Here is a 26,076-nt window from a genome sequence, read left to right on the forward strand (position 1 = left end):
ACCCACTAAACGCAGGGACAATAAAGTTCCATTCAACAAGGAGTTCCACAAAACTTTACTACTTAAACTAGTAAGTAATAAACTGGTGCATTCAAGGAGCAGGTGCTGGTATTTTTGGTCCAAAGAAAAAATGTTTTGAGCCAATAGGTAGGTACGCTAGCAAATTTTTGCGGAAATATATGCTATAGGCAAGTATGCCTACTTCAACCCGTAAAGGAACCAAAGAAAGCAGCAAATTGTAATCGACAGTTCGGGGGAAGGCACTCAAATCCAACTGCATATGTTGAATTTCGAGCCATATTTAGATATAGGGGGGAATGAAGAAACAGATGACCTACCGAAGAAGGACGGAGGAAGAATAGTTTAGCCGACTATACTAGGTTAGCCAATCAGGAATGGAACAGTCCTGGATGTTTATGAGAACATACGAACCAAAGTGCTCGTAGAAATGAATAAATCAAAGCAAGAAGAATCTTAAGATCATGGTAGGAATACAAATCGCAAATCAGCGAAGCCTTATCTGTCACATAGGAACAGCACATCTAAGCGGATTATCTACGGTTTCTGTGAGGTTAGGAACAGCGAAAACTTCATATATATCCAGGAGTAATGTCCGGCATCCATGCAGAGCCGAAAAATGCACCTGAATCTAATAGAAGAGTAAGGCTAAAGCACTTAAAAACAGGTGGCTTCAAAAAAGTTCGTTGGCTGTAAGGCATACCACATCTGTGATAAACACACTATAACCATTGAAAGGAAACAATAGTCCCCAGGGCGAAGTGGAAATCCTCTTGATTAATATTTTTATTTGTCACTACCGTCCACCCTGTGGTTCTATACGAATCTTAGCGCTGGCCGACTATCAAAGACCATGAATGACCCCTTGCGGTAATCCGTGCGATTGACCAGTGGCATAATACGATCGCGTAAAACTTGCAAGAGGGGAGTCTTCGATTATATGGACATCTAATAAGCATCAAAGTGGAACCGACTGAAGCAAGGATGGCTTGATACACTAAATGCTGATTTGAGAGCCTTTCCAATTTTCCAGATTAGGAATATGACCGGACAAGCGCCATCTGAAGATGAGCCGACATCGCTTCTGAATAGGGGCTAAAGAAGGAGAAATATCGTGATCTCAGTTGATGCTAGAGTTTACCTATTACTAGTTTTAAGTGCAAAGCAGTTTTGCTCTACGAACCCACCTATTTCAATAGGAACAGAAGATCTTTGATAGTGACGACCGTAGGTAGATAGGTATCATTCGCCGAGAATGCCCTACAATCCTCTACTACATGGTTTGTACCAGATTCTACAAGAGCCCTCGACGGCACGCTGAGATATACTTCAGCTCCCTTCAAGTCTTCCCGAGAAGCTTGCACTCTTCCATAATTGTTCTATGCCCACTTGTTGGACACTCTTGGATAGTGAAGGGGAGTTGTTTCTAATTCTTAACATGTGACCTATCCATTGCCACTACCGCCTTCTCATCAACACGTCTACAGGTATCTGACCCGTTCGCTGACGTAATTCGTCCTTCGAAATTAAGTCGGGCTCCGATAATGCAGAGGAGACAAGAAGGTTACCGATAAAAGTGATGGTCACTTTCCATGTACTAGCCCCAATAGCATCACAGAGACAACATTATTGCAGAGTAAGCTTAAGTTGATATTGGTATTCAGACATTTGGTGAAAACCCTTGCGTTAATCTTAAAAACGTCAATGAATGGACTGACTTCCCAAGTAATTTGTGTCAGATGAATTTCTTTCAGGCCATGTCTCTGTCCGAATGACAACTAAAGTGGCAGCTATCAGACAACTGCATATTTTCGAATTTCGAACATGAGCTCACTTTAAAGAGCTTCGACAAAGGGTATCCGTTCGATGAATATAACCCTAATAGCTAGTAATAGCACTCCTGCCGTTATCAATGTAATTAATCCAATTGTCTTAATCACAAACTGAGTATTCAATGGTTAAATCCAAGCTTGCATCATCCACTGACCACCGGTCGCCAAGTTTATTTTCATGTCCATGCAATCAGTTGACATGAAAATAAACATTGGAAACAATAAAATCGGCATACATAAATGTAAATACAAACATTTAGTTTTGCCATTATGGGGACGAATGAGTGTATACTTGGCAGAGCTACATATGTACATCCAAGCCTATATCCATGTGGTTATGGTTGTAATTCTTGAATGATAACAATATTTGTATACATAATATGTCCTCAATTTTACGACCTGACATCATTCTGTTAAAATTCACTGGTTAACTTGTTGATTTCAACAACTACCGGAAAATTTCCTTCCGCGTTTTAATTTTTATCGCTTTTCATGTGTAGAAAATTAACAATAAAGTAACGGATTTGATTATGATTAAGATGAATGTGTCATGAATGTTTAGAAAAAAAGATAATCTTTCTTTTATTATATCTTTGTGCATAGGTCACACATGTATGGTGGAATCGTACAGAGAAACATGAAGATGATCATCGTGATCATGTCCAGTTGCATGGATGCTACTATAAAGGTCAGGTGATTGGTGATGATAAGTCTGCTGTCTCGGTGTCCTTGTGTAATGGAATGGTAAGTGTCTCTTTTTATTATTTTAATGTGAATATGTTAAATAATTTATGAATGTTTTGATGAGTGGTCAATGTGGGGTCATACAACTGCTTTGAATACTACATCCATATTTCAAAAGACTCTGAGGAAGTTTTGTAAATGCTGGAACGATCTTTGCTTGTTTCCGAGAAGGATTGCGTCGTTATTCAGGCAAGAATTTATGAAAACCAATATAGGCTTCTTGCGGAAATATATAGCTAGGTAGGTATCAGTGGCAGCTCCAATGATACCGATTAGCGCTGTGGTGGGCCATTTTGATGCCACAAACCCCTAAGATCATGACTGCTGATATAAGAGCAACGAGGAAGAGTCCAGCCAGCCTGAAGCATTCACGAAGGAAAGCCGCTCTCCCACTCTGCAGCTAGAGATCTCTCTGAGGGCCTCAAAAAAAGGTTTACCTAGTATCGCCGGCTGGCTCTAGCTAGAGCTGGGCAATCACAAAGGAAGTGCCTGAGGGTTTCCCCCTCTCCTCCGTAGCTTCGGCAATGCAATTGCAGAGTACACCTTGCCTTGGTGGTGAATAGCATCAGTCCTCTTTTGGTTGGGCTTATGCCGAGTCCGCATCTTGCGGCCCATAGGCATAGCTTTCCCAACGATCCTTCCATGATACCACTTATAATGGAGGGAAACCATATCCATAAAATTTTGTACATCACTATCAACCAGAGCATCGGAAGGGTCGCGCCACCCTGGGGTGTGCTTCTGTTCACAGCTCTAGCCAAATGGCTTCCTCCCAGATTCGACTGGGTTATCATGATTCTTAGTATCAAATAATAGTCAAAGCTTCCTTGATGGCGTTGTTGTTACCCCTATATCCACGAAGGCTGCAGTGACCGTCCAACCACGCCAATTTTCTCCTCGAGGTCGGTTTCTGTGGATTTCCCTTCGAAGTAGGCGCGCTGGGACTTAGAGAAAGGCATTCTCTCCCTAATCCTTCTCAAGTGGATGTCCAGGACGGCTGTCGATCAAAAGTCCTCGCGGACTCATTGCTGCTTTCGGCAAGAAAACCACTCATGCATTTCTCCAAGACTGTGGTACGTATCCCGAAGAGATAGCTCCGGTAAATCACGATAATCCACGGCACAACCCTTTTTTGCTGCTTTTTTATCGAGACTGGACTTAAGCCATCGGGACCCGGAAATTTATATGCGGAGAAGCTGTTTATAGCCCACCAGATTTTAACCTTGGTAATTACCGATTTGATAATCTCGCACGACCAGGGCCACTGCATATCCTCCAAGCAAGGCATAGTCCTCCCCACAGGCGAAGAAGTGCGTGTAAACCAGCAGCTCTAGGATTTCACCAGGAGATTCTGTCCAGGAAATTTCCGACTTTTTGAGAAAGAATGGATTCCTGTGTTCCTTGGACAGAATCTTATTGAGCCACGGAGATTCGTTGGTGCTTTCAATGTTGTGACTGAAGTCCAACTAGGACCGCCTCTTGGCAGTCTTGATGGCCAACTTATACTTCTTCAGACAGTTTTTGCATAGCCTATAGCAGACGTTGAAGATTTAATGGTTAGCTTCTTGAGGCGAGGAAATATACACGTCTTTCGCCTTCAGCTGCTATAATTTGACCACAACTAGATCACTGAAACTCAGGTCCGGACATAGAAAAGCATGTAGACTCCTCCTCGCGAGGATACATACTCTAGGTCTGTCCCGATCAGCGTCGCTTGTGCTGAAACAAATTATACATTTGCTTTGGAATCATTTAACCGTTCGGTCGCGTAAAATCCAGGGCTCCAGAATTAGTGCGACATCGATGTCTTCTAGTTGTAGAGGTAAGACTTTGAGCTTTATGCCATCTCAGATATCGCTGATCTTAGCGGCGCACGAACCGAAAAAGTCCCTGGAATCTTGGTCTTTGCATGCTAAAATTTGGAATCTACGGACCACCTGAGAGGAATCGAAGCAGGGAATCCCTTGAATTCCCTTTTGTCGTCCAGAAGATGCTCGATGGCCACCTCCGAGAGCGTGGCATCAACATTTATCCACAGCTCCGGGGCTAGTTTCCGCTATCGTAATTGCCATCCGCCAACGCCACACGTCAGTGCATCTGGCTGGCTGTCGCTGCTTAGCTGTTGGCAGAAGTTGCTAAGCGTCCGAGCCCTTGCACACTCTGCTCCGCTTTTTGCTTGACTTTGTCTTGGAATCGATTACGTTTAAGAGCGATAGGCTTCGCCTTCTACTCGTCTGCCAGGCATTTGCAGCTAATTTCTTCAACAATCGTTTGGTGCTACGGCTGGCATCAACTGTAATGCCCTCGACGGCTACTGTCTCTTGGTTGGATTGGCTCATTCTTCGATGATATGGCATTATCACCTATTCTTCTATCGTCTGTTCTTTCTGCTTTTTATTTGAGTCCAGGTTTGGTACCACGAGTAGTCTGGAAAGAATGTACGCTCTGGTTTGTGCGGCCACCAACCAGGCTAAAGGTTTTATTTGAAACTGAAGGTGCGATACCGTCATTCCTATCAGGACATATTTTTGCTGGCAATAAAATGGTATATATCTCCACGGGAATATGGTCGTAATTTTTCCGGAAGGTCGATCCAGTCTCGTAGTCAGATTTTCTGAGGACGCTCCGTTTTCCATGACTGACCCATCGAAGAAAATTGATAGGTTCTCAATCCCTAAAGACTAGGAGCCATTTGTCGACTATTCTCTTCTTTTCTATTTTTGGTATTATCATTTTTGCATTCGCATTTATTGTTGTGCAAGTAATAAGCCAAAAGCAGCGGAGCACGAACGTCCAGAGAGGCTAAACTCTCGAGTTGTAAGACGCAACTCCACCCGTTCAACCCATAAAGAGTGTTGCTCGCGATATGGTCATAACCATGAAACTCACGCAAGACAGCCAATCGCAAATAACCGGGCCGGAAACACACACCCTAGGAATTTCTTTCAGCAGGCCATTCCGGTTCCCATGATACCAGATAACCTCCGGCGGAGCTACGTGGTAAGAGCCGCCTTAGATGAGTCCTTTGCAGACTTGGATTTGATCGCTCTCGTCGAGTAGGTGGAGCACGGCGGGACTCTAAATCGGAGCAATGAGTTCGTGCTACTGATGCTGAACCAACTCGTTCATCGTGCCGTCACTTCGACTTGATTTGAAAAGAAAATACCCTATGTGAAATTTCTCTAAATTTCATTGATGTGTATACCCCAAAACCATTTGTAGAAGGTAAAGTCTGAGTTGCAAGCACATACATAGCTTCATTTTCATTCAAAAACCATGACAAAGCATGACACCCTAATTATACCTATCAAGCTAATGTATTTCGCCCACGCTGCTCGAATTATTTCCAAATTTGAGGCAAGTAGCAATGACCTCCACATAAATCGTTCAACACAGAACAGCAATCAATTAAACTCAAAACAAAAGAATAAATTGAGAAATTCCAAACGGCACAAAAGAAAACTAGACAAAACACAAAAAAAATTAAACATTTCGGATGGTATGCAATAGATTCTCTTATGACAGGTCTTTTCAACCAGATTGTATCTAAATATTAATCAAAAATCTCTTTTCCTCATCTTAAACAACAACAAAAATTATCGAAAATTTTCAGCATTTCAGGCCTGATACACTCAAAAGTAATTAGGGAAAATAGAAAAAAAAAAAAATAGAATGGCTGAAAAATAATGGCTAAGCAATGAGGAAATTTCTTTTTGCTTTAATAAAAGAAGCAAAATTAGGTCACAAGAATGTTTACATTGAATATTCTGCAGAAAAGATTATAGGTTCTCCATACAATGGATAGAAAATTAGTACCATTTCCTCATGGGGGAAAATTAATAACATTTCCTCACGAAGTCAACAACCTCACTCTAAAATTGGAAAGCCATTGATGATTAAAAAACTTTTGAAAACTAACAATATTCTTTTGAACCCTTATGGATTCAAATGAAAGATTTGTATCTGAACCTGTTTATAATAATATTAACATTAACATTATTAAGTACTTACAATGTTTATACCATATTTTAAATAGTATATACAAAGCATTAAATATGTTACATTTATTAATCCATTCTAATACATTTAAAATGGTTTTATTACAAATGAATTATAAACTGATCGTAAAATATGACTTTTTGTTGTTTTTCTAAATAATTTATACAAATTTCCATGGTTATATATCTATATATAGCATAAATTGAGATTCTTTCGTTTATTGTTTCTATAAAATTGATTTTATTGTATCCACTCCAAATTATTTAATTATAAACAAGTCTGATTGAGAACTAGAAATTCTTCTGATTTGTTATTTTGTTTTAAATGAAAGTAGATCAGATAGATATTATCCGAAAAAAATTGGAGATTGTTTTAGTAGCAACTGAAAATAATTTATTATAGACAATTTACTCAAAAATAAATTCTAGGAAAATGCATAATCGCAGCTTGCAAGTGTTATATTTTTATAAACATTGCAAAACAAGTGATAATGAATAAACAAAATAAAAATGCTCAAAAAGAGTAATAAAAAGATCCTTAATTCAACTTCAGGCCAAAGATAGAAAGCGGTATCATTTTCAAATCGTTTAATTTTAAATTAATAATTCAAAACCAACGAACCCTAGCTGAAAATATTTCTGCATTTTCAAATTAAATTCAATTTTATTGTACTAGATTTATTTTTGGATTAATGATACTAGACATGCTGAAATTGGTTTGAAGCACATATTGCATAATACCTCAACAGGAAGCCTAGTATATTATGAAATTAAAAACGAAGTAGATCTAAATTTAAATCAATATTACAAAGCAAATTGAGAGATTTTCGATGGTTGCGTTGAAATGGTTTTCAATTGAATGAGATAATTTTGAATTAACATTTTTGAAATTGTACGACTACCAGTGGTCTTGAGAAGAGAACTTATCCATTCTTTTACATTTTGGCATAAGATATTTGACAATAATTCATAATTTATTTTTTGACGACAGTTTCGAGTGACGAAATAGCGCGAAACAAAATAGTCATGGATACTTAGACTATATAAATTTGTTATTTCTTTCCTAAACTCTTTACGCATCTGTCATCACTGTGATAAATAAAATCAAATATATCCGTCTGACAGTGGCATTAAAATGTATCTATTTTTAAGTCAGCTGAAAAGATCATTAAGAAAATGATTGATTCTATTCACGACCTTGCACTTTTATTTGAAGCTTTTAAAAAATTGCGAAATTTGTTAGTTATTTTTTAAGTTGACCCCGGGTAGTGCTCCGCGCCGGATTTACGCAAACGGCCCAGTCCATTGACTTTAGAGCTCGATTATGAAAAATTGTTGACAAGTGTATGTTGGCAACAATATCTCAGTTACCCCCTCACCTTCCAATTCTTGAAAAATATTATATTTTATTTTATAATAACTTCAGTACTACGTTTGAGTTGCGCGTCCCATTTGACCCTAGATTTTTCATTTTTGACCACTACTAGGCACCGAAAAGTCTACAAGGTCAATATCTACAGTAGAAAAAGAAGACGAGGCATACCCTGCCTAAGACGGATCGATGGCGTAGGCCACTTCGCCAGGCAGCTTTTGAAATTGGTGGACCTTGGCGCAAAACCATCCCGTGCAATCAATTTAAGTGCAAAGATGAGCTGATTTGCAATTATGAAACCATATTTCCTAAATATTAGGACAAGAGCCTAATCCGTCCTATTATTTCCGAGCACGTGTCATTTTTTTGTCGGAAGCACGTTAATTTTGACGATAGCGCGAAGGAAAGTTGATGAAGCAGTGCGCCATCTCACCACTTGCACAAGACCGTCCTCTCCAGGCAAGACTTTATTGCCGGAGGCGTGGGGCCACTTGCAAAATGGTAATTATTCGGTGCGTAGTAGGTACAAATCACCGATCTGCACATTGATGCCTGCCGTACGCCACTTTGCACGGAGCTGTAGTTCTGTAGATATTCTGCACTCCAACTTCGCCAAAAATGCCCTTGCATTGAGTACTGTAATTGCCAACGAGGGAGGTGTGGGATCGGTGGGTGCATCTACGAAGGTCCTGGAATTGTGCATATTACCGCATCGATCAAAAAATGCGCCGAAATTAACACAGCAAGATCAGTAGGGTCGTCAGTTACAGACTGGAAAGGTCGAGATTCGAGACAGGCCTCAATCTGCGCTAATAAGGTGAATATCTCCTCAAAGGTGAGTGAAATTTCATCGATGACACGTTTCAGATGATGTTTCGTCCGTTTCACAGCGGCCTTCTATAGTGACCGATCAAAGCACTTTACCCTTGAGCCCATCAAAAGAGCTTTCGCAGCTCCTTGCCATCTCCGAGAAAATTGATGCCACAATCACACCATTCAGATGGAAATGCCAATGTGCTCGGTCCAGGTCGCGTACACAGTGCAGCTGCAAAAATCTCCAGAAAACCGTGTAATTGGTCTTCGGAGAATGCAAATGGCCCCGCTTCATCCCCTTCAGGACAGCCCTCTATGTACGACCCAAATACGAAGATACCATTGTCTATAGACACAGGCGCCGAAGTAAACTTTTACCTGTATTCCAAAAACCTAGGATCATATAAAAAGAGACGTTTCCAAGGCTACCAGGCAAAACCAACAGTACCAACAACCGTAACCAAGAGGTTCAACCAGTGGCGTCAATATCTGAAGTTCAGCTAAGCACGTCCCAAGGTAAAACAGTGTGTCTATTAGTAACCTCTATCGAGAGACATCCTGAAAGCCGGTCAGCAACCTGCAGCTGCAAACCGGACGAAATTTGTTCTCAGGCAAGACTTCATTAATTTCGTACACTACCAGCAGTTCAATAAGAATAAACTACAAACCTACGGCTGGTGTCAAATCAAGGACACGTGTTTTCCTTGCAATCAACAATTATCAGGGGAGAGCTGTGGTGGTGTTAATTACTGGCACACACTTGCCTGAAATTAGAACTTGTTTAACACCTTTCTTTCCTACCAAAGTCATCTACCCTCTAAAAGTTAGCTAATTGCTACAGGCTTAAGTAGAATAGTCACTCGGTCTGAGTGTACTGACATTATGGACGCCACAATGAGAAGTAGGTCCGATATTGCATTTAAATAAGCACATTAAGTTTATAAAAAAGGGCTTCTATCGGATTTCTGCTGTCAACCCTCACCTGACAATTTCTATAAGAAAATCAAGCAGCCATTAAAAACCAGGTTTGCCCAAACTCCCCCTTCGATGCTGTGGGCTAACGACCTTCGTATCTTACTTATCATAGTACTTTGAACGTCTTGGATTCTTGCTGGGTGACGAAAGTGGCCCAAAGTAAGCAAGTTTAACGAAAATAAATAACCTCTTGCGATTTGGAAATGCCGAAAGTTCCTATAAAAGCTCAGCTCTGCGATCCTCTAGGGAAAAAGGCATCAAAAGACATTTTTTCTAAGTTGGAGAACAGACCTGCTAGCCATCTTACCTTATTTTAGATACACTGCAGGATGCCACGCCAAAATTCAGACAAAATACAATTTTAAAATTATTTCTTTCTATGCCAGTAGGCGTCACGGTCGCGCGGGTAAGCCGCAAACCAAAATTTGTTTTTGTAAGTTTGGCAGCGCTGTGACAGGCATCTGTGACAAACTTCCTGTCAAAACATTCATTACTTTTTGTTTTAAGAGACGTTAACAGTGCTTTCGGCAATTTTTGCAATGTCTAATTACATTGGGTAAAGCACTGTCTGCGGAATGAAATTTCGTGTGCAAAAACGCTCGCGATGATAAAAAAAACGTTCGGGGACCATACTTTGTCACAAAGTAATATTTACAAGTGATATAAACAGTTCAAAGAAAGTCGTGTACAACAAAGAGCGTTCCAGACAACCATCAACCACTACCCATGAAGAACATGTCAAAAAAATCGAAGAAATTATGCTTATCAGTGGATGCTAGAAACCTTGTTGATGTTGTTAGTATTTCGCTAGAATCTCTCAATCATTATCATCATCAATGGCGCAACAACCGGTATCCGGTCTAGGTTTGCCTTAATAAGGAATTCCCACCCGGTTTTGCGCCGAGGTCCGCCAATTCGATATCCCTAAAAGCTGTCTGGCATCCTGACTTACACCATCGCTCCATCTCAAGCAGGGCCTGCCTTGTCTTCTGTTTCTACCACAGATAGAATCTCCCAATACCATTTTGAAAGATATTTTGGGCCTGAAATTTGTAAAGTCTCGACTAGCGCCAAAGCAACTCAATTTCTTCGAAACATATCGACGCATTAAGATCTATGAAGCGACGTCTTCTGACTACCAACCGGTAATGAAACGGATTATTACTGGAGATCAGACTTGGATTTATGCTTACAATCCGGAAACTAGCGACCATCTTGTGAATATCATGCAAAGATGAAGCAAACCGAAAAGATCAGCCCCTCTTTTCGGCGTTTTTTCTTGCCAAAAATTCAACTCCTTCAGTACGAGTCTGCCGGCAACGTTCTCCATAGTCAGAAGATCAACCACACTGCTTTGTGTCAGTCTATAAGAGTTGTAGGGAGTTTCTGCTATCTCTTTAATTCCAACGCAAAGCGTATTGAACCTTCTATTGTTTCGAGGGTAGAGCACGCATGACCAGACGATGAGAGTAGCCGGAAAATGCTCCCAAGTGCTTGTCTTAGGATCTCCAGGTTACCACTGACTATGTTGACCGGTCTAGAAACCCACCTTAACCTATAGAACTTGGTCAAATAGGGCCCGAGTCTGCACGGGGACTCATCTGAAGTGGCAAATTGGTCACGAAACCTTACCAGGGGTATACTGGTAGCATGGGAACCGGGAAAGCCCCTGGACTCACATACTTCGGGTACACTCCTGTTGTATGTGAGGACAGCTCGGTTATTTGCTGTTGGCTCCCCTAGTGGAAGTTTCATGGTGGTTGTGGTTATGCTCAAGCGAGAAGAGACCTTCGGGCCTCGACGTGGTATTGCGTATCAACACGGGTGCCGTTCTCCATAGTTCGGTGGAGATTTAGGTAATTCTTGCATCCACCAGTATGAATGCTAAGCCATGCACTTGACTTGGTATAGACTGGTACCGCTGTTGCTTGTCTCAGCGGGGCTCTGATTGTGGTCAGAAAATCAATCCGCGCCTGAAAAGGACCGTAGGATTAAGTCTCACGACAGGTGCCTACGTAAAACACCATGGGTTTCACTGTCAACCCATCTATTAGTTTTAAGACAACTTTTCTAGTGTTCCCTTGACACTCGATTTCCTTGTCTTTTACGCTGCCATTATTGAAGGAACAAAATATCAATCGATCAATTTGAGTTAGCATAAAGAATTTAACTCCATTTTTATAGACCACGTAAAAAACGGTCGCATTAATTAACCCTTATTTCGGAAAAAGTTTACCTTTATCACTTTAACTATCTTGAAATTTCAACTAAAGTTTAGTTGACTGTTTCTAAGATAAATTAGCCATGGCTTAGTACTTGAACTACTAAGCAAAAAAAACCCATCAGCAAAACACAATCTTTCTTAATCCAATGAAAAATTGAATTGATTGGTTTATGTACTATAACGCGTAAATTTAGGGCTTCCGCTGACAGGACAAAAGTAATGGATGTTTGTATCTTATCTTTCTTAAAGTGCTGATCATAGAACCCAAAGTAATCTAAATTTGAAAATAAATTAAACCAAGAAAGAAAAAATCCTTGGAACAATCTATACCCATTCTTACATTCACAAAACAAGCGATTGATTCCCTCTTGGAGCCGTTGAAAAGATTCCCAGCACAATTGAACATGTTTCAATCAAAATAGATGTAAATAAACTTCAACAATTAGATTGAAGCTAGAGCAAACAAATGGTAAAACAAATATCCAAATGGTATCTGCAGAAGATCTAAAAGATACAAGTGAATTGGAAGAATCTCAAGATCAGACGTTGAAAAGAAGACAAGAAAATGAATGGGTCCCATTGAGATCCAATGGTACATACTTCATCAAATTTGATGATAGCTATTGGATTTCAACTAATTGATTTTACAATTTCGTCAATTGTAGGGTAGCCTTGAATTGGTTCTGTCTTTTTTGTTATTCTTGACTTCCTCAGACCGACAGAATGGAATGGAAGTCTTATGTCTGATATGCGGCTAAGCGCTTTTCTGAGAAAATCTTATTTCGAAATCCAATATTTATTTATAAATTTATGTTCAGTCACATGAAATGTTGTTGAAATTGTTATGACATTTATTTGATAGGGAGGAGTATTACCATTTGGAAGCAATTAAAATTTCAAGGATTAGTTGTGGGAGTTGAGGGTCAAATTCGACTTTTATTAAACAAAGAAAGAGTCTTTTATGCACTAGGAAGTATCCCGATCCCTTGAAACCAATAATAACGCCTGTAATCCATTACTCTTCCGGATTTAATTGATATCTTCAGATATTTCTTATGTTTGATGTTATAGATACATTTTTTTTTCACACATTTTTTTAGTCTGAAATTAAACATATTAGACTATGAGCCAATAGTCGTAAAATGTGTGACGTAGGGAATTAACTTGAATTAATGCCAAATAATCTTGATCTTCAACGCCCCAAAGTCCCGCATTGGCACCCGGTGCTAAACATATTGAACCCAATTAGTAAATGTTCCTCGAATGATAGTTATAAATTAGTTTCCCTAATAACATGTTTCCGGGCGTCTGCCAAAAGATTTTCTTTTTTTAATTTTCAAGGCGTCAAATTAATAAATTATTTGTCAATGTTGCAATAAAATCGTAGTGTAACATTTCACAGCTATACCATTCAACAATTTCAATTGAATTGTGGATTATTTAATGAAGGAATTGAACGCAAAGCTGATTAATCTTACTAAATGAATCATAGTTTTGTCTAGACACGGGAAACATAGATATGAGCCTTATATTGAATATAAAGTGTCTACATGACATACATAATGAATTCTCTCATCTTTATTACTTTATTACATTTCTATTCAGGACAACTTTAATAACTTTCAATTATGAACCGAATAGCAAACAATTAAATATCTTTTTCTGGTATCTTTATGCTTTTCTTTTATAGAGTGGCCACATACGGACGACAGATGGATCATTTTTCATTGAACCCGTTGAGAATTACACCAACGAAGATTCAGATATCTTGCACAAGATCCGACGGGAGCCAAAAAAGAGTAAGGTTGCTGGCACCGCAGATGGTGTTAATAATAAACTATCTGGAAGTGGTTGCCCAATTGAGGAGCATATGAAAGGTAAGTCTGATTTTCAATAAATGGGTTTTAAAGTTTTGTCATCAGTGGTTAGAATCAGGTTCATGAACAGTTTCACTATCGTTTTGTGTGATGAAGCTTTCGCATTGCACTATTATCATTAGAAAGAGACTAAAGCCTAAACGTCTCTGATTGGAGTGGTTTTTGGGTTCACTTATATAACAAAGAGAGATAAAAAGAATAAGACACAGAAGACTACGTTGCAACAATGAAAAATGTTACTGACCGCTACCATTATCTCTGAAGGTCCTTGATATTTCGGAAAGATACAGTCATACCTTGATATCCCCTTCCCATTTATGCAATGTTAGTTGTCTATCGCAAAAGTAATAGGCTGATCTTTCGCTAATAATCAAAGATTCGTATCCTTGTATCTTTTCCAACTATAACATCCTTTCTGTCAAAATAGAGATAATGCTGAATATTAACCCTGCTTTCAGCTAGTACAGGCAATTGTTTTCAACTCTAAGCTCCATATTTTACTTGACAATCATATCATTACAGAATTGACTCCCGGAAATTTACCGTCAAAATTTGTTAACACCAATTGTTCCGGTCTTTCAGTAAAAACGCCTTGGGTTTTGAATACTCCGTTCGGTTTATATGGTTTCCCCGTTGTAATTTGTGTCGAAAGACTTTACCTTATACTTAAAGTTGTCTTATCTCAACCAAGCAAAAAGGATAATGACTCAAGCAAAACCTCCATCGTGAAGGGAGTACAGCCCTATCGGCTCACTCATAAGGTGGAATTGCTTCCTGTCTGTCACTTCTCCGTAAGCTCTCTATTCATTGACGCTCTTCCCAAATACAGCTTATGGTCCCACTTACTGAATTCCAGGATCGTTCCAACTTCTGTACCTTCCCACTCCAGACACACGAAGACATTCAGAGCATATCCAAGACAATAGAAATAACGTTGGTATCCACCATGGCTCGATCGTAAACTGCTTTAACTGGTAATGGACATCTCTATGCCTGCGCAGAATCCAAGGGTAGATTTTTTCATACTCCGATTTCTCTTCGTGCCTTCGCTTTCCCTTGTAACAATTTTTTGCTTGTTCAAATTGGCATGCTACCGGTAGCTACCACTTGTAAGTGTCAATTTTAAGGGCAATGTGTGTATAGTAGAACCGATGGGTTTGTTTTCTGATGTTAGGTATCATGGCAACTAGGGATTTTGCAACTGTCTCCAGTTTGCTTAAGTGGAAAAGTCCTCAAAGTTTCACCGGTGGTCTGGGATAATACTGAGATATTTCATGTAATACTTGGATTCTAACACATGCTCTTTTGCACGAAGCCTTAAAACTTGCTTCAACTCAAGGCTCCTGACTAGCATAGTAACAGTCTTGTTCCATCAGTTTCGACCATTCCTTGATCAACCTGGACGGTGTCTTACATGCTCAATCCACGTCTGCAAGACGTACTACACTACTAAATCCACGATGATTTTGGCATACCGAATAAGTCTGGCTTGGCGCGAATGGTCGTACATTTTGCCGCGGAGTAATGAGAACAGTTTCGATCCTCGAAGCTCCCCTCCTGGTTATTAAAAATTCAACTAGTCCTAGATCAGTACCATAGCTTTCTATCCGCGAAATAATCCCTGATAATTTGTTGATGCGTGTGGATCGATCTTAAGAAACAATGTAACTGTTGGCAGAAAGTGAACCCAGAGCCAGGTATTCTGGAGGCCTAATCTAGGCGTATTACATTCCTGAGACAACAAGACATTCATCACAGTGGCGGCATACCAGTCCTTCGTCTGCAAAAGAAATTAAAGCCTCAGCGAAAATCGAGTTTCCACCTCAGCGGAAGACGGTTAATGCGGACAAATGCTGTGAGACTCATAAAAAACTGAAGGGAGTAAGCCAAAATTGATGGAGGGAAATACTGACAGAGAGAATGTGTTTGTTGAACAGCAACGTCCGTCCTCACACAGCTAAAATTATTAAGGCTTTTTGAACTACATACAATACAAGAAGAGGTTGACCCTCAAACATCTCAGCTATCACACAGTGACAGTTTCTATACTTCCATCAAATTTCACTAGAACTGGGTTCGTGCAGAATCCATATGCCAAACGGGTGAATAAAATGACATATGAACTCAGAGAAGAATATAAAAGATCCTAAAATTTATAATGGACACTCTTGGATAAAGGTGATCGCCTTTTGTATTGAATGGTAAGAAATCGTATTACGAAAATGGAAGTCCTTCCCAAAGTTATTATTAGAATTGGAGCTTTTCGGCCTTGGAGCCTTTCCAAAACATGAAAGAAGCTGCTCCCTGTAGAATCAGTCTCAAAGTCAGGGACCATGCTCAAGTGGATGGAGAGTTGAAGAATTTGGGGTCTTATCAATTGGTGTACGTGTAAATGGTGATCCTTTGGAATGCACCTCACTCACAGGGTATGAATGATTGCTTGTTCTCAGAGAGTTCCGGCTCCATTATTTATACTAAATAAACTCTAGGAGAAAGGGAAATTGGGTTGAAAATAACAAATGGAAAACATGAATCCTAAACAAAAGTCGAGCCGATATATTTCCGGGAAGGTACAACTGCTTCCAATAATCCTTTTGCTCTTTCACGGTACACTGGAAGTTCGTTTGTATCTATCGGATCCACTATTGATCAAGTTTAAGAAATGAGGACAATGACGCAATATTCTTCCAGGTTATTCTAGTATGGTTCGCAAACAAAAATGCAGTTCGTTCGTCAGAAATTTCGATGAAAAAAGGAAAACGAATGCAGATACCAAAGAGGCCATAAATTGTGGGGAACCAGAAGACGTAAGAGTCAGTTGAATGGTATCACTGGTGTCATCCCACGTTTCCTGTTCAAATAATTCAGAGCTAACTAGAAGCAACTAGAGAGAAGTTCACCTTGCTCCTTGAAGCATTAACTTTTCGGAAGGTATCATTTAATCATATTCTGTGGTCTTCCATTCTTCAGCTTTTGCCCTGTTCATAAGCGTCTTTTGGTAAGGCAAACCTCAGTTTCTTTCCCAAAAAAATAGTCTTTCAAGTTATTGACATTAAAACCCGAGGCGCGTTTCCCATGTGAGAGAATCTCTCTTGCCATCAATATTATTGCCATAAACCCTTATATGAGGAATAGCGTCTCAACTACAAATTTGCACAATCGCTATTCATCACTAACCTTCAGCAGCCCAATGACTTTCCGGGAATTTCGACTTCCTTCATCTCTGGTATGCGCCATATAGCTCTAGGGCGACCTACGTGTCGGTCCGCCATACTGCCATAGTGGGTCCGCATAATTCGCACTGCAGTTATCTTCTTTCGTCAATTTACTGTCACTTACCATGCCTACTACCATCTTCTCATCAACACCTCCATTGGTATCTAGTCCGCACACCGACGAAGTTCTTCAGTGGATATAGTCTCAAATCAGCGTATTCTGATGACCCAAACCAGAAATGAGTGGAAATTTGAAGAAACAGTGGTACTCTAGAGAGAATATTGACGCGAAGCTGTCTCAACTTGATGTTGGTGTTGGACTAAATAGCGGATTTAGCCTTTAAATTGTCGAACGATAGTTCCTGGTACCGCCATCAGCCGAGGCAACGCTTCCTAGATATAGAAACTGTACGAATTGCTCAACGTTCTGCCTCATAATATAAATGGAAACAGCGCATTGACGGCTAGCCTGAGAAACTCCGTGTTATTTTTTCGTTTCTGTTTCTTCAGTCTAATTTCGTTTGCCTCCTCCTCCAAATCTAGAACCATTTGTTGAGGTCCATGACATGATGTGAATGCTAGCAGATGTCATCAGTGTAGTCACTTGAGAAACGATTATGTTGGCCATTGACGTGAACAATAATGAACAGAACAAGTGCACTGCACTCACGGTGAACATCTCTTTACAACCATTGATTCACCTCTACATTTCCGTCGTTTTTCAGGATCCGTGATTACCTTTGGGATATCGCCAACAATTTCAACTGCGCCAGAGATTGAGACACAACGGGCTCATCAACAAGCTCAAAGTTTCGGTCGCTTGCTGGACGACAACCGAACTGCAGAAATGGTTCGTTTTCAGGATGGGATTGAGGGGTTGGGTTGGGGTTTCCTTTCCGCTTCTTCTCCCGTGCCCCCCTTCACATAATGTTGTCAGAATCCACTTTACCAATCAGATCAACAATGGCAATTCCCTAGAAAGCCTTCCTTTAAATGCGAGCAGCTGCTTATCTAAAGGATCCTTTTCTACTCTATCGAAAATATCCGTTTGTGCAGAGCAATATACAATTGTGATAGATATGATCAAAAACCGATTCCTAAATCAGAAGAGTGCACCTTACGGTAACCATAGGCAACAATCTGACATTGAATTCGCATGCGCTATCACAAGACTTTCCAGACTATAAAAGCACAGTCTCTGGTCTGCAGTCCCACTAAACCACTTCACTTAGGTCCAAAATGTCAAGCTTATACCGATGGAATTTTCGCTCGGTCTCCTCGACATCGCTGTCAACGAGCGTCCACTAATTCCAGAAACAAATCTAAAACAGTTTTCGATGTTTATCTAAGCGTAATCTCTTGGTGTTTCTAGCGATTAAATTATTTGAAATAAATTCTAGCACTGATGAAGGAAACAAGTGGTTCCCGAAATATCGGTAGTTGCAAGGTTAATAATTATTACTAGCCAAAAGAAAAGACAAGTCTTAATTACTTCAAATAGTTTTTGATAGTTGTGCCTGCGAGATCCATCCATACCCAAGGCGATGTTCTCTGGCTGCTAATTCAAAAATTGCTACCCCTTTTAGTTGGTTCCTATATAAAGCATAGAATACTTTGAATGTACATACTTTCGAACCGCAGCTTAATGGGGGAGTAATTACTTAGCCGGGCAAAACCTACTTGGGAGCCACATAAAACTGAAGTATCTATGAGCAAATTTAAGATAATCACCAGATTCTGAAATATTTATGAACATACTTAAAAGCAGCTTAATAATCTAGTATTCTATATTCCAGATTATTTACGAGCGCACTTGTAAACTTAGTATTAATTGTATTTCAGTAATCTGCAATTTGATTATTTCTTCCGAAATCTTCTAATAATCTATTATTATGAGGAATCGTTTATCTCTTTAAACCTTAAACATCAACCACCGTCTTCATATTCAGTTTATTTTTTGAAGCACCTAAAATTCCACCAGGAAAGAAGTTCCCATGACTCCATCAGCAATTCTAATCCATTTCATCCACCAATTGTTCATTAATCATTGATTTTATTGATATTGCACATTTATCTTTTTTCTAAACCAATTTTTAAAACACTTTCCACACTTTTCTTATTTATTTTCTGTTGAATACTTTTCTGCTTCCTTAAGAAAAATTAATCTAGTCGGCCTTGAGCATTCCAACCTATTTAATATTTCTTTTCTGAATTTGTGTGATTCTGTGCTCCATTTTATTTTCTTCAAAGAAAGATATTGAACTTGAAATTTCAGATTACGTGAGTTGAATTTCAGATTTTCAAATGGTTTTCTCTTTTGGTGGATTTCCGATTGCTCAGTAGGGAGCAGATATTAGAGTTTGATTGTGAGGTAATTGCAACCGGGTAAATTGTTTAAGTCTCACTTTTTATATTCTACAATAGAAAAGAGATCTGAGATACTTCTCCGGGGGTGCCAGGAAATTCTTGGTTGCATAAATGTTTTGGATGTTTATAGAGAGGCAAACGAGTTTTTCAATTGAATAACGTTTGTATTATAGAAGCGAAAGTATTTCTTTTTATTTAGGGCAGGGAAAATTGATTTGGCTGTGCCCATCAGGAAGCAAGATATTAGTCTAGGTCAGAAAAATTTTCTTGAAATAGAGAATCATCTAAACATTATATATGTTCGTTACAGAAGAAAATTATCTTATTTGATATCTATCTTTCTGGAATAGTTATCTGATCAAGGAGAAGGGATGAAATCTGCGAATGAGATGAAAATAGATCCCCCCTTCCGAAATTACCCAGTCAATTTAATTTTATTGTTGTTGTTGTATTTTCGGTCTACGAAAAAGTTTGAAGCCCTAGGGGACTTGTGACATCAAGTGAAAAAGAATGTTTAGACAACATGGGGAAAATATCTTGGAATTTGTTTCTATGTTGATACTACAATATATGTAAATACCAAGGGTCAAGTGTCAATTTTATGCTTAATAAGTTAATTCCTTAATGGCTCATGTTTCGCTGAGCAAAAGTCTCGCGAGAAACTACATATTTCATCATAATCAATATTCTGACTACATTTTAAAATAGAAACTACATGCCTGTTGTTTAGCTATCTATTCTATTCAATTATTACAATATATGAATTTCTGTTTCCGTTATCTCATACTGGTTTGTGCAATATAGTAAACAAATTAGAAGAAATCTAAAAGATCGCTTTTACATAAGGTACATTCATGGAAAGGAAAATTCTAGACTCAGCCATTAGAAAAACAATGTTAAGCATGTTAGTAACAAGTCATATGTTACTGATTAATGGATTAATCGTTTTAAAAAGGAATTTGAATTTTAAATCAAAAGAAACAATTATGTGAGCAATTAGTGGATTAAAGTTAAATGACAGTTGGTATCTTTCTTAAAGATCTCTAGCGAGAATCACTGAGAGCAATGCGCCTACCTACTATTAAGTTGTCAGACTAAACCTCATGAATTAAATAGAAATCAAGATACATATTCCTTACACACCACTCTCAACTAAATATACAGCGAATCGTCTATACCATTTAGTCACCTCCGTATTTATCTGCAACTTTAAATGTTTGATTTCTTTAAAGATACAAACATCTCTTGCTCAATAAGAAACAGGCAGATGTGTCAAAGTAGGGGAGGGACAACATTTCGTTTCAGCTGGGGTTAAGCAGAGTATCAAGCGAAAATGTATTTTGTGGTTGCCTTCCCCCCGTAGGGCATAATTTCATAACGTCTCAAATCTAAAATTCACCGCAATGTCGTCCTATATGGTTCTGAGTGTTGGCCGACTATAAAAGACAATGAACGGCGTCTTGTGGTAATGGAGATGAAGATATTGCGTTGGACTAGTGGCGTGGCACGTTTTGATCACATCCGAAATGAGGATATCCCCGATCGTTATGGGGTTGCATCAAGTGTGGAAAAATTGCGAGAGAGACGTTTTCGATGGTATGGTTACGCAATTCGTGCTAACGAGAATTCACTTGCCAAGATTGGTTTGAACATCGAAGTCGATGGTAAACGACCAAAAGACCTGCCGAAACAATGGTGGCTTGATACGCTGGATGGGAATTTAAAAGTCTAGAGATTGCACCCAGATCAGGCATTCGATAGAGCCAAATGGCGAAACCGATAACGACGAGCCGACCCCGCTTGTGAACGGGACAAAGGCTGAAGAAAAAGAAGGTGTATCCCACAATAATGTACAGAATTTGAGAGATTGGCACATCAATTCATGGTAGTTCCTTCTCCCAAAGGCTACTAAAACATCCCATGAAACTCCAGAACTTTTTAAGCCCTCAACTTTTAGCAACCTATAAATTCAACTAATAAAAACCTGGAGCTATGCTGTAATGGTAAATCTAAAATTTTTTTTATATTTCATTTGGACGGCTATTGTTGTTATGTTATGTTATTGCTGCTACTATGGCCAATTAGATGGACGGTTAAGATGTTATATTTACAGATTTATGGATGCTGCCCGTGCAATGCCAACTGTACTGTTATATTTGTAGAGAATTGCAAACTGAATTGCTTTCGAAGATCACTTTGCCTGGATAGCCGACGGGGTGTAGTCGATTGGGGCAACAATAAATCTTACTAGCAGTCGGTATCATTAGAAGTGATTCAACCAGCTTTTGTGCACGTTCGAAAGCATGGGGAATGATCCAAAAGGAAGGGAATTAGGTACAGTACGAACTGAAAATTACCACGAACTTACAATTACTGCTTGTCCATCCTTTGTGCCTCCCATAAATACGGGAAACGGGATGATTACCTTAAGCTGAAATACGAAACAGTGCTGCATCCCGACAAGGATCAGCGGCGGAAAGTTTATGTGGAAGAAGGCATCACCAAGGTACCACGCCGAAAATTCGTCCCCTTTGACTTACTCCAGTACAGTGGTCTCACCACTGTAATGAATATCAGGGCAAAGGATGGTCATGCCTGCCCGCTGCTTGGTAGATCAAGGAAACCAGAGCTTTCACATGGCGGAAGACCTAATCCAGAAGTTACGGCTCCCCAGGAAAAGCGCTGGTATGGAAATCTCGGGGTTGGGAGGAAATTCTTAAGGGAAATTGTCCTTTTTTATTGGCCTGACACTGCAGAAATTAAAGCCAAGGGGCTCATCGTAAAACGTGTTATAAAAGGATAAGTTCCCCGCTTGTCGCAAAGAGTCAGTGAATTATTTGTTGGCAAGAGGCTAGCCGATCCAACTACGAAACATTCAATCGGTAATCACTGGATGAGAATTATTTGCCAGTATCCTATGAGTGGTTTTGAATCGTTTTGCGGCAATGTTTTTTGGGTATAGCTTTGTGATTCGCTCCAAGATACTGATTGTAGAAACGAACAACCGACGCAGCAGCAACGTAGATCAAGCAAAGAACCTCAGTCACAGTAATCTCGCTAGTCAAACGATCACCCAAAAGGCTGTCAATGGCAGCAATGACGTGGTTAATTGGCGAAGTAAATTTTAATTTTGGGATCTTTGACCTAGTTTCTGGGAGAATCTTAGCAGATTCTGTAAATGCAAAGAGGAATGCGGACAAAGCCTTATCCTGAATTAGATGAACATTCCCAGTTACTAAGTTTTTCCTGACTACTTGGTTCATGGAGCGTTTTACAGATGGAGTGTTTGAATTGCTCCTTTGATCAGGAACCTCTTAGGAAATTGGTTCGCCCAAGGGCGAAGAACGACTCTGATATTGTTGAGCGACTCACAAGTGTGCGAGGAACTGCCTTCGTGTCTCTGGGAGTCCAATTAATAGAATTTAAGTGATTGCCCCTAATTTTTTCATACGACTGTCCGATATTCATTTCCAAAAGTGAAGAAGGTTAAACACAGTAAAAAGTCACTGCAATTCATCTGGTGGACGCATCGGTTCCTCCACCCTGGATTATGGATTTTTTTAGGAAGTTAATTCTCCAGGGATTGGGTTCCTGGTGCTTTTAATTTGGCTATTTATGCCACAGAAAACGATATTCAAACCGTGTACCACCACTTTCGCTACCACTGAAAGTAAACTTTGTTCAACTTCAATGCTGGTCTCCCTTTGGGCAGTTGATCAGGAGTAAATTTGACAATCGTCGGAGGATAAGGGGAGTGTTAACATTCGATGGATCATGAAGTTCAAACAGGCAATCTCATGCTGATGAGCGTGGTCCGATGTATTAGCCATAGCCTGTTTGATTTCCTGTAGATTTCCATCTTCTATTTCCCTTTAAACAGCAGGTCCTTCATTTTCCATATCCTACAATAAAGTGGTCCTCAATAGAAATTTAAAGTGAGACACAAAGCTGGTCAAAAGCGACGCTCACGTCAATTAATGTTATTCCTATTCGGGGGTTCTGTATAGAACTAGTACACATATGTGGATTCTGCTTTATAAACGCACAACGTGCAGAATTAGTTCCGTCGTAACGCATCCTGATGAAGAAAAGCGTAACAACCCATAATTTTGCATTTAAACCGTCCCAAACTAAACACCCTAGAAGGGGGGTAAAACCGACATCACTATAGTAAACAATAAGCTTTGGGCGAAAGGCAAAAAATATTAAATGTGTCGACAGAAAATCCATTAAATTATCGTGGTATGTTCCCACTGAACCTAGGCATCTCCTGGTGTAACTCTAGTTCCGTTTGTCCACAGTAGATTGACTTTTCCCACGATTTCATTTCATGATTTAGTTGACTAATTGTCCTTGCGAATTTCCAAGACTATTTACGGACACTGGGTAAACCATTCTTTGGAGAGCTCTAGCTGCAGGGTGGGAGAGCTACTTTCCTTCGTGAATGCTACGAGCTGGCTCTGAAGATCTGAGCCGGCTAGACTCTGCCTCCCTGCTATCATAACAACAGTCACGGTTTCAAAAGTTTGTGGCATCAAAACGGCGCACCACAGCGTAAATGGGCTCCTCGGAGCGGCCACTTATACCTACCCCTACCATCTTATTTGAAAAGAATGAGAGTATCTAGTCCAAATAACTATTATAATGCTTTAAACGCTGTTCGGTCGTTTACCTAGTGCAATATTTATTTGATTCCTCCATTTTTGAAGCTTCACTTTTCATTGGGCGCCCATTGCGGAGAATATCTTTTCACTGATGCAGCAACCATTCAAATCCCTAACTTCCACATTCTTCAAAATGTCGTTATCGCTGAATTCTACTTTGGCCCAAAGCAGTAAGCTATAGCCCAAATATTAATTCGTTATGAGCCTCTTGCTAACATTGTAAAGTAGACATGTTTCGTCGATTCGGCGCCCAATGTGGGTTAGGTAGTGCATTTCATTTTGTGATAGGGAAATCTGTGCTTAACCTTCGTCCCATGTCACCGAGCATTTCCCCGAGTAGTAGTTTGAATGTTTTGGGACTTCGGCTTTAACTGAATAGTCATTCCCCATAGCTTTGCACAACTCCACAAGTAGTTCAACAGGAAATGTTCTCATTTCAATCAACTCTCCCTCTATGGCCAAATTCAATTAATCAACACCGCCTGCAGTGACAGTAAGTGTTAATTCTTCTGCATCTACACTAGTCCCTATCTCAAATCTTTCACTCTATCCCCTGGATTACCTATACACAAGTTTTTTCTATTTGCTTGAATCTATTGAACCTGAACAAATCTTGTCTACTGCCGCCGTGCTGTATCTGTCGTCAAACAGATGTCACGCCACTCCCTGGCAACCATAGTTTCCTATATCTCTCGTCCCATGCAACATGATAATTCACCGTCAAAATAAGACAATAGAATGTACCAGAGTACGAGTAGTCTCCGTTGAAAAGATCAACACAATGCATACAACCATCATCGCAACACTCCAAGACCAAACTTCGTCATCTTAAGCCGGGGCACATGTTAGATAAGGAATTGAGGTTAATAACATTCGCGCATCGTACCAAAAGTTACACGCTCCAGACTCTCTCCTTCGCTTCACCATGATCGGGTTGACTCCATGGCGTCTTTCAATTTCTGATTTTGTTACTTATTTTTGTTAAAACGACAAACGTTTGTCACGGAGATGTATCTTAAAGCGAAGTCAATGAAGAATCGAAGTAACATAGCACACTCGATAATTAGCATATTTTGACTGAAGGAAAAACTTCCGCAAAAAAGATGGAGACGATGCAAAAAATAAGTGGAGTCACGTTTTTTGGATGCAAGGTAGAGACTATCGCTTGACCAGAAAATATGGTGAGGGGGCGATGTATAGAAGGAATGCACTTCAAAAGATCGGAGGTAAGGAAGCAAGTGTCAACCCAAGCGTGGTGTGGCTGATTTTCAAAAATGTGATCCTGAAGGATCCAATTTTATTGGTCTTTTGCTCGGTAGGATCAGCAATTCGCGCCAAATTTAGGTTCGCTTACCTCCTGCAAGTTCTTGTTCGGAAATCTTGCCTATGAAAATCCAGTATCTGACCACCACAACCAATGTATGCTACCCTTTAATCTTGAGTCATTCCTCTTGATCTATATGGCAAACTACTCCTGGGTGCTGTTGCCTTTTATCTTAGGACCTTTTAAAACATATCTTTTCGGCCGGAGGCATGACGCACCGATCGATTGAAAAATTACGATAAAGGTTGTCCACATTGATGCCAATCTTTTTCAGCCCCGATCGGCGTACGTGTAATACGGTACTATGTAGTGTGGCCCCTTTGGCGTTTGACCAACTTAATTCCACTAACGAATCCTCTAGTCGGAAGGCCAATGTAACATTCAAGAAAAGAAATTCAATATGTCGTGAAGATTGTTAAGAATTGCAACAACGAAGACAATAAATCATTCGTTGCACGTGACTCTTTCGGCAGTGTTGAATTTCACGATGGACTTGAGGAATATGCATACAAATCTTTGGGATCTTTCTTATGGTAATATGGATGAATGGGAGTTTCTGGGAGGCAGAAAAGAAGGAAATAGCCAGTTTGTTATCCGTAATGAAGGGAGGTTTTGTGAAACAGGTAAATGTTATGTTATTTAAGAGGAATGCG

At 39.7% G+C, this 26,076-nt stretch overlaps 1 protein-coding gene across 3 annotated transcripts in view; it reads left to right on the forward strand.

Moving 5' to 3' along the window:
* Positions 1–26,076, forward strand: part of LOC119659507 (A disintegrin and metalloproteinase with thrombospondin motifs 9) — a 246,084-nt gene that overhangs the window by 96,134 nt on the left and 123,874 nt on the right. For all 3 annotated transcript variants that reach the window (XM_038067634.1, XM_038067636.1, XM_038067635.1), the window contains exons 5-6: positions 2,454–2,594; positions 13,667–13,853. In XM_038067634.1, coding sequence (XP_037923562.1) covers positions 2,454–2,594; positions 13,667–13,853 — 328 coding nt within the window. The remainder of the gene's footprint in view (positions 1–2,453; positions 2,595–13,666; positions 13,854–26,076) is intronic.

This window comes from Hermetia illucens, chromosome 6 (genome assembly GCF_905115235.1).
Source record: "Hermetia illucens chromosome 6, iHerIll2.2.curated.20191125, whole genome shotgun sequence".
Lineage (NCBI taxonomy): Eukaryota > Metazoa > Arthropoda > Insecta > Diptera > Stratiomyidae > Hermetia > Hermetia illucens.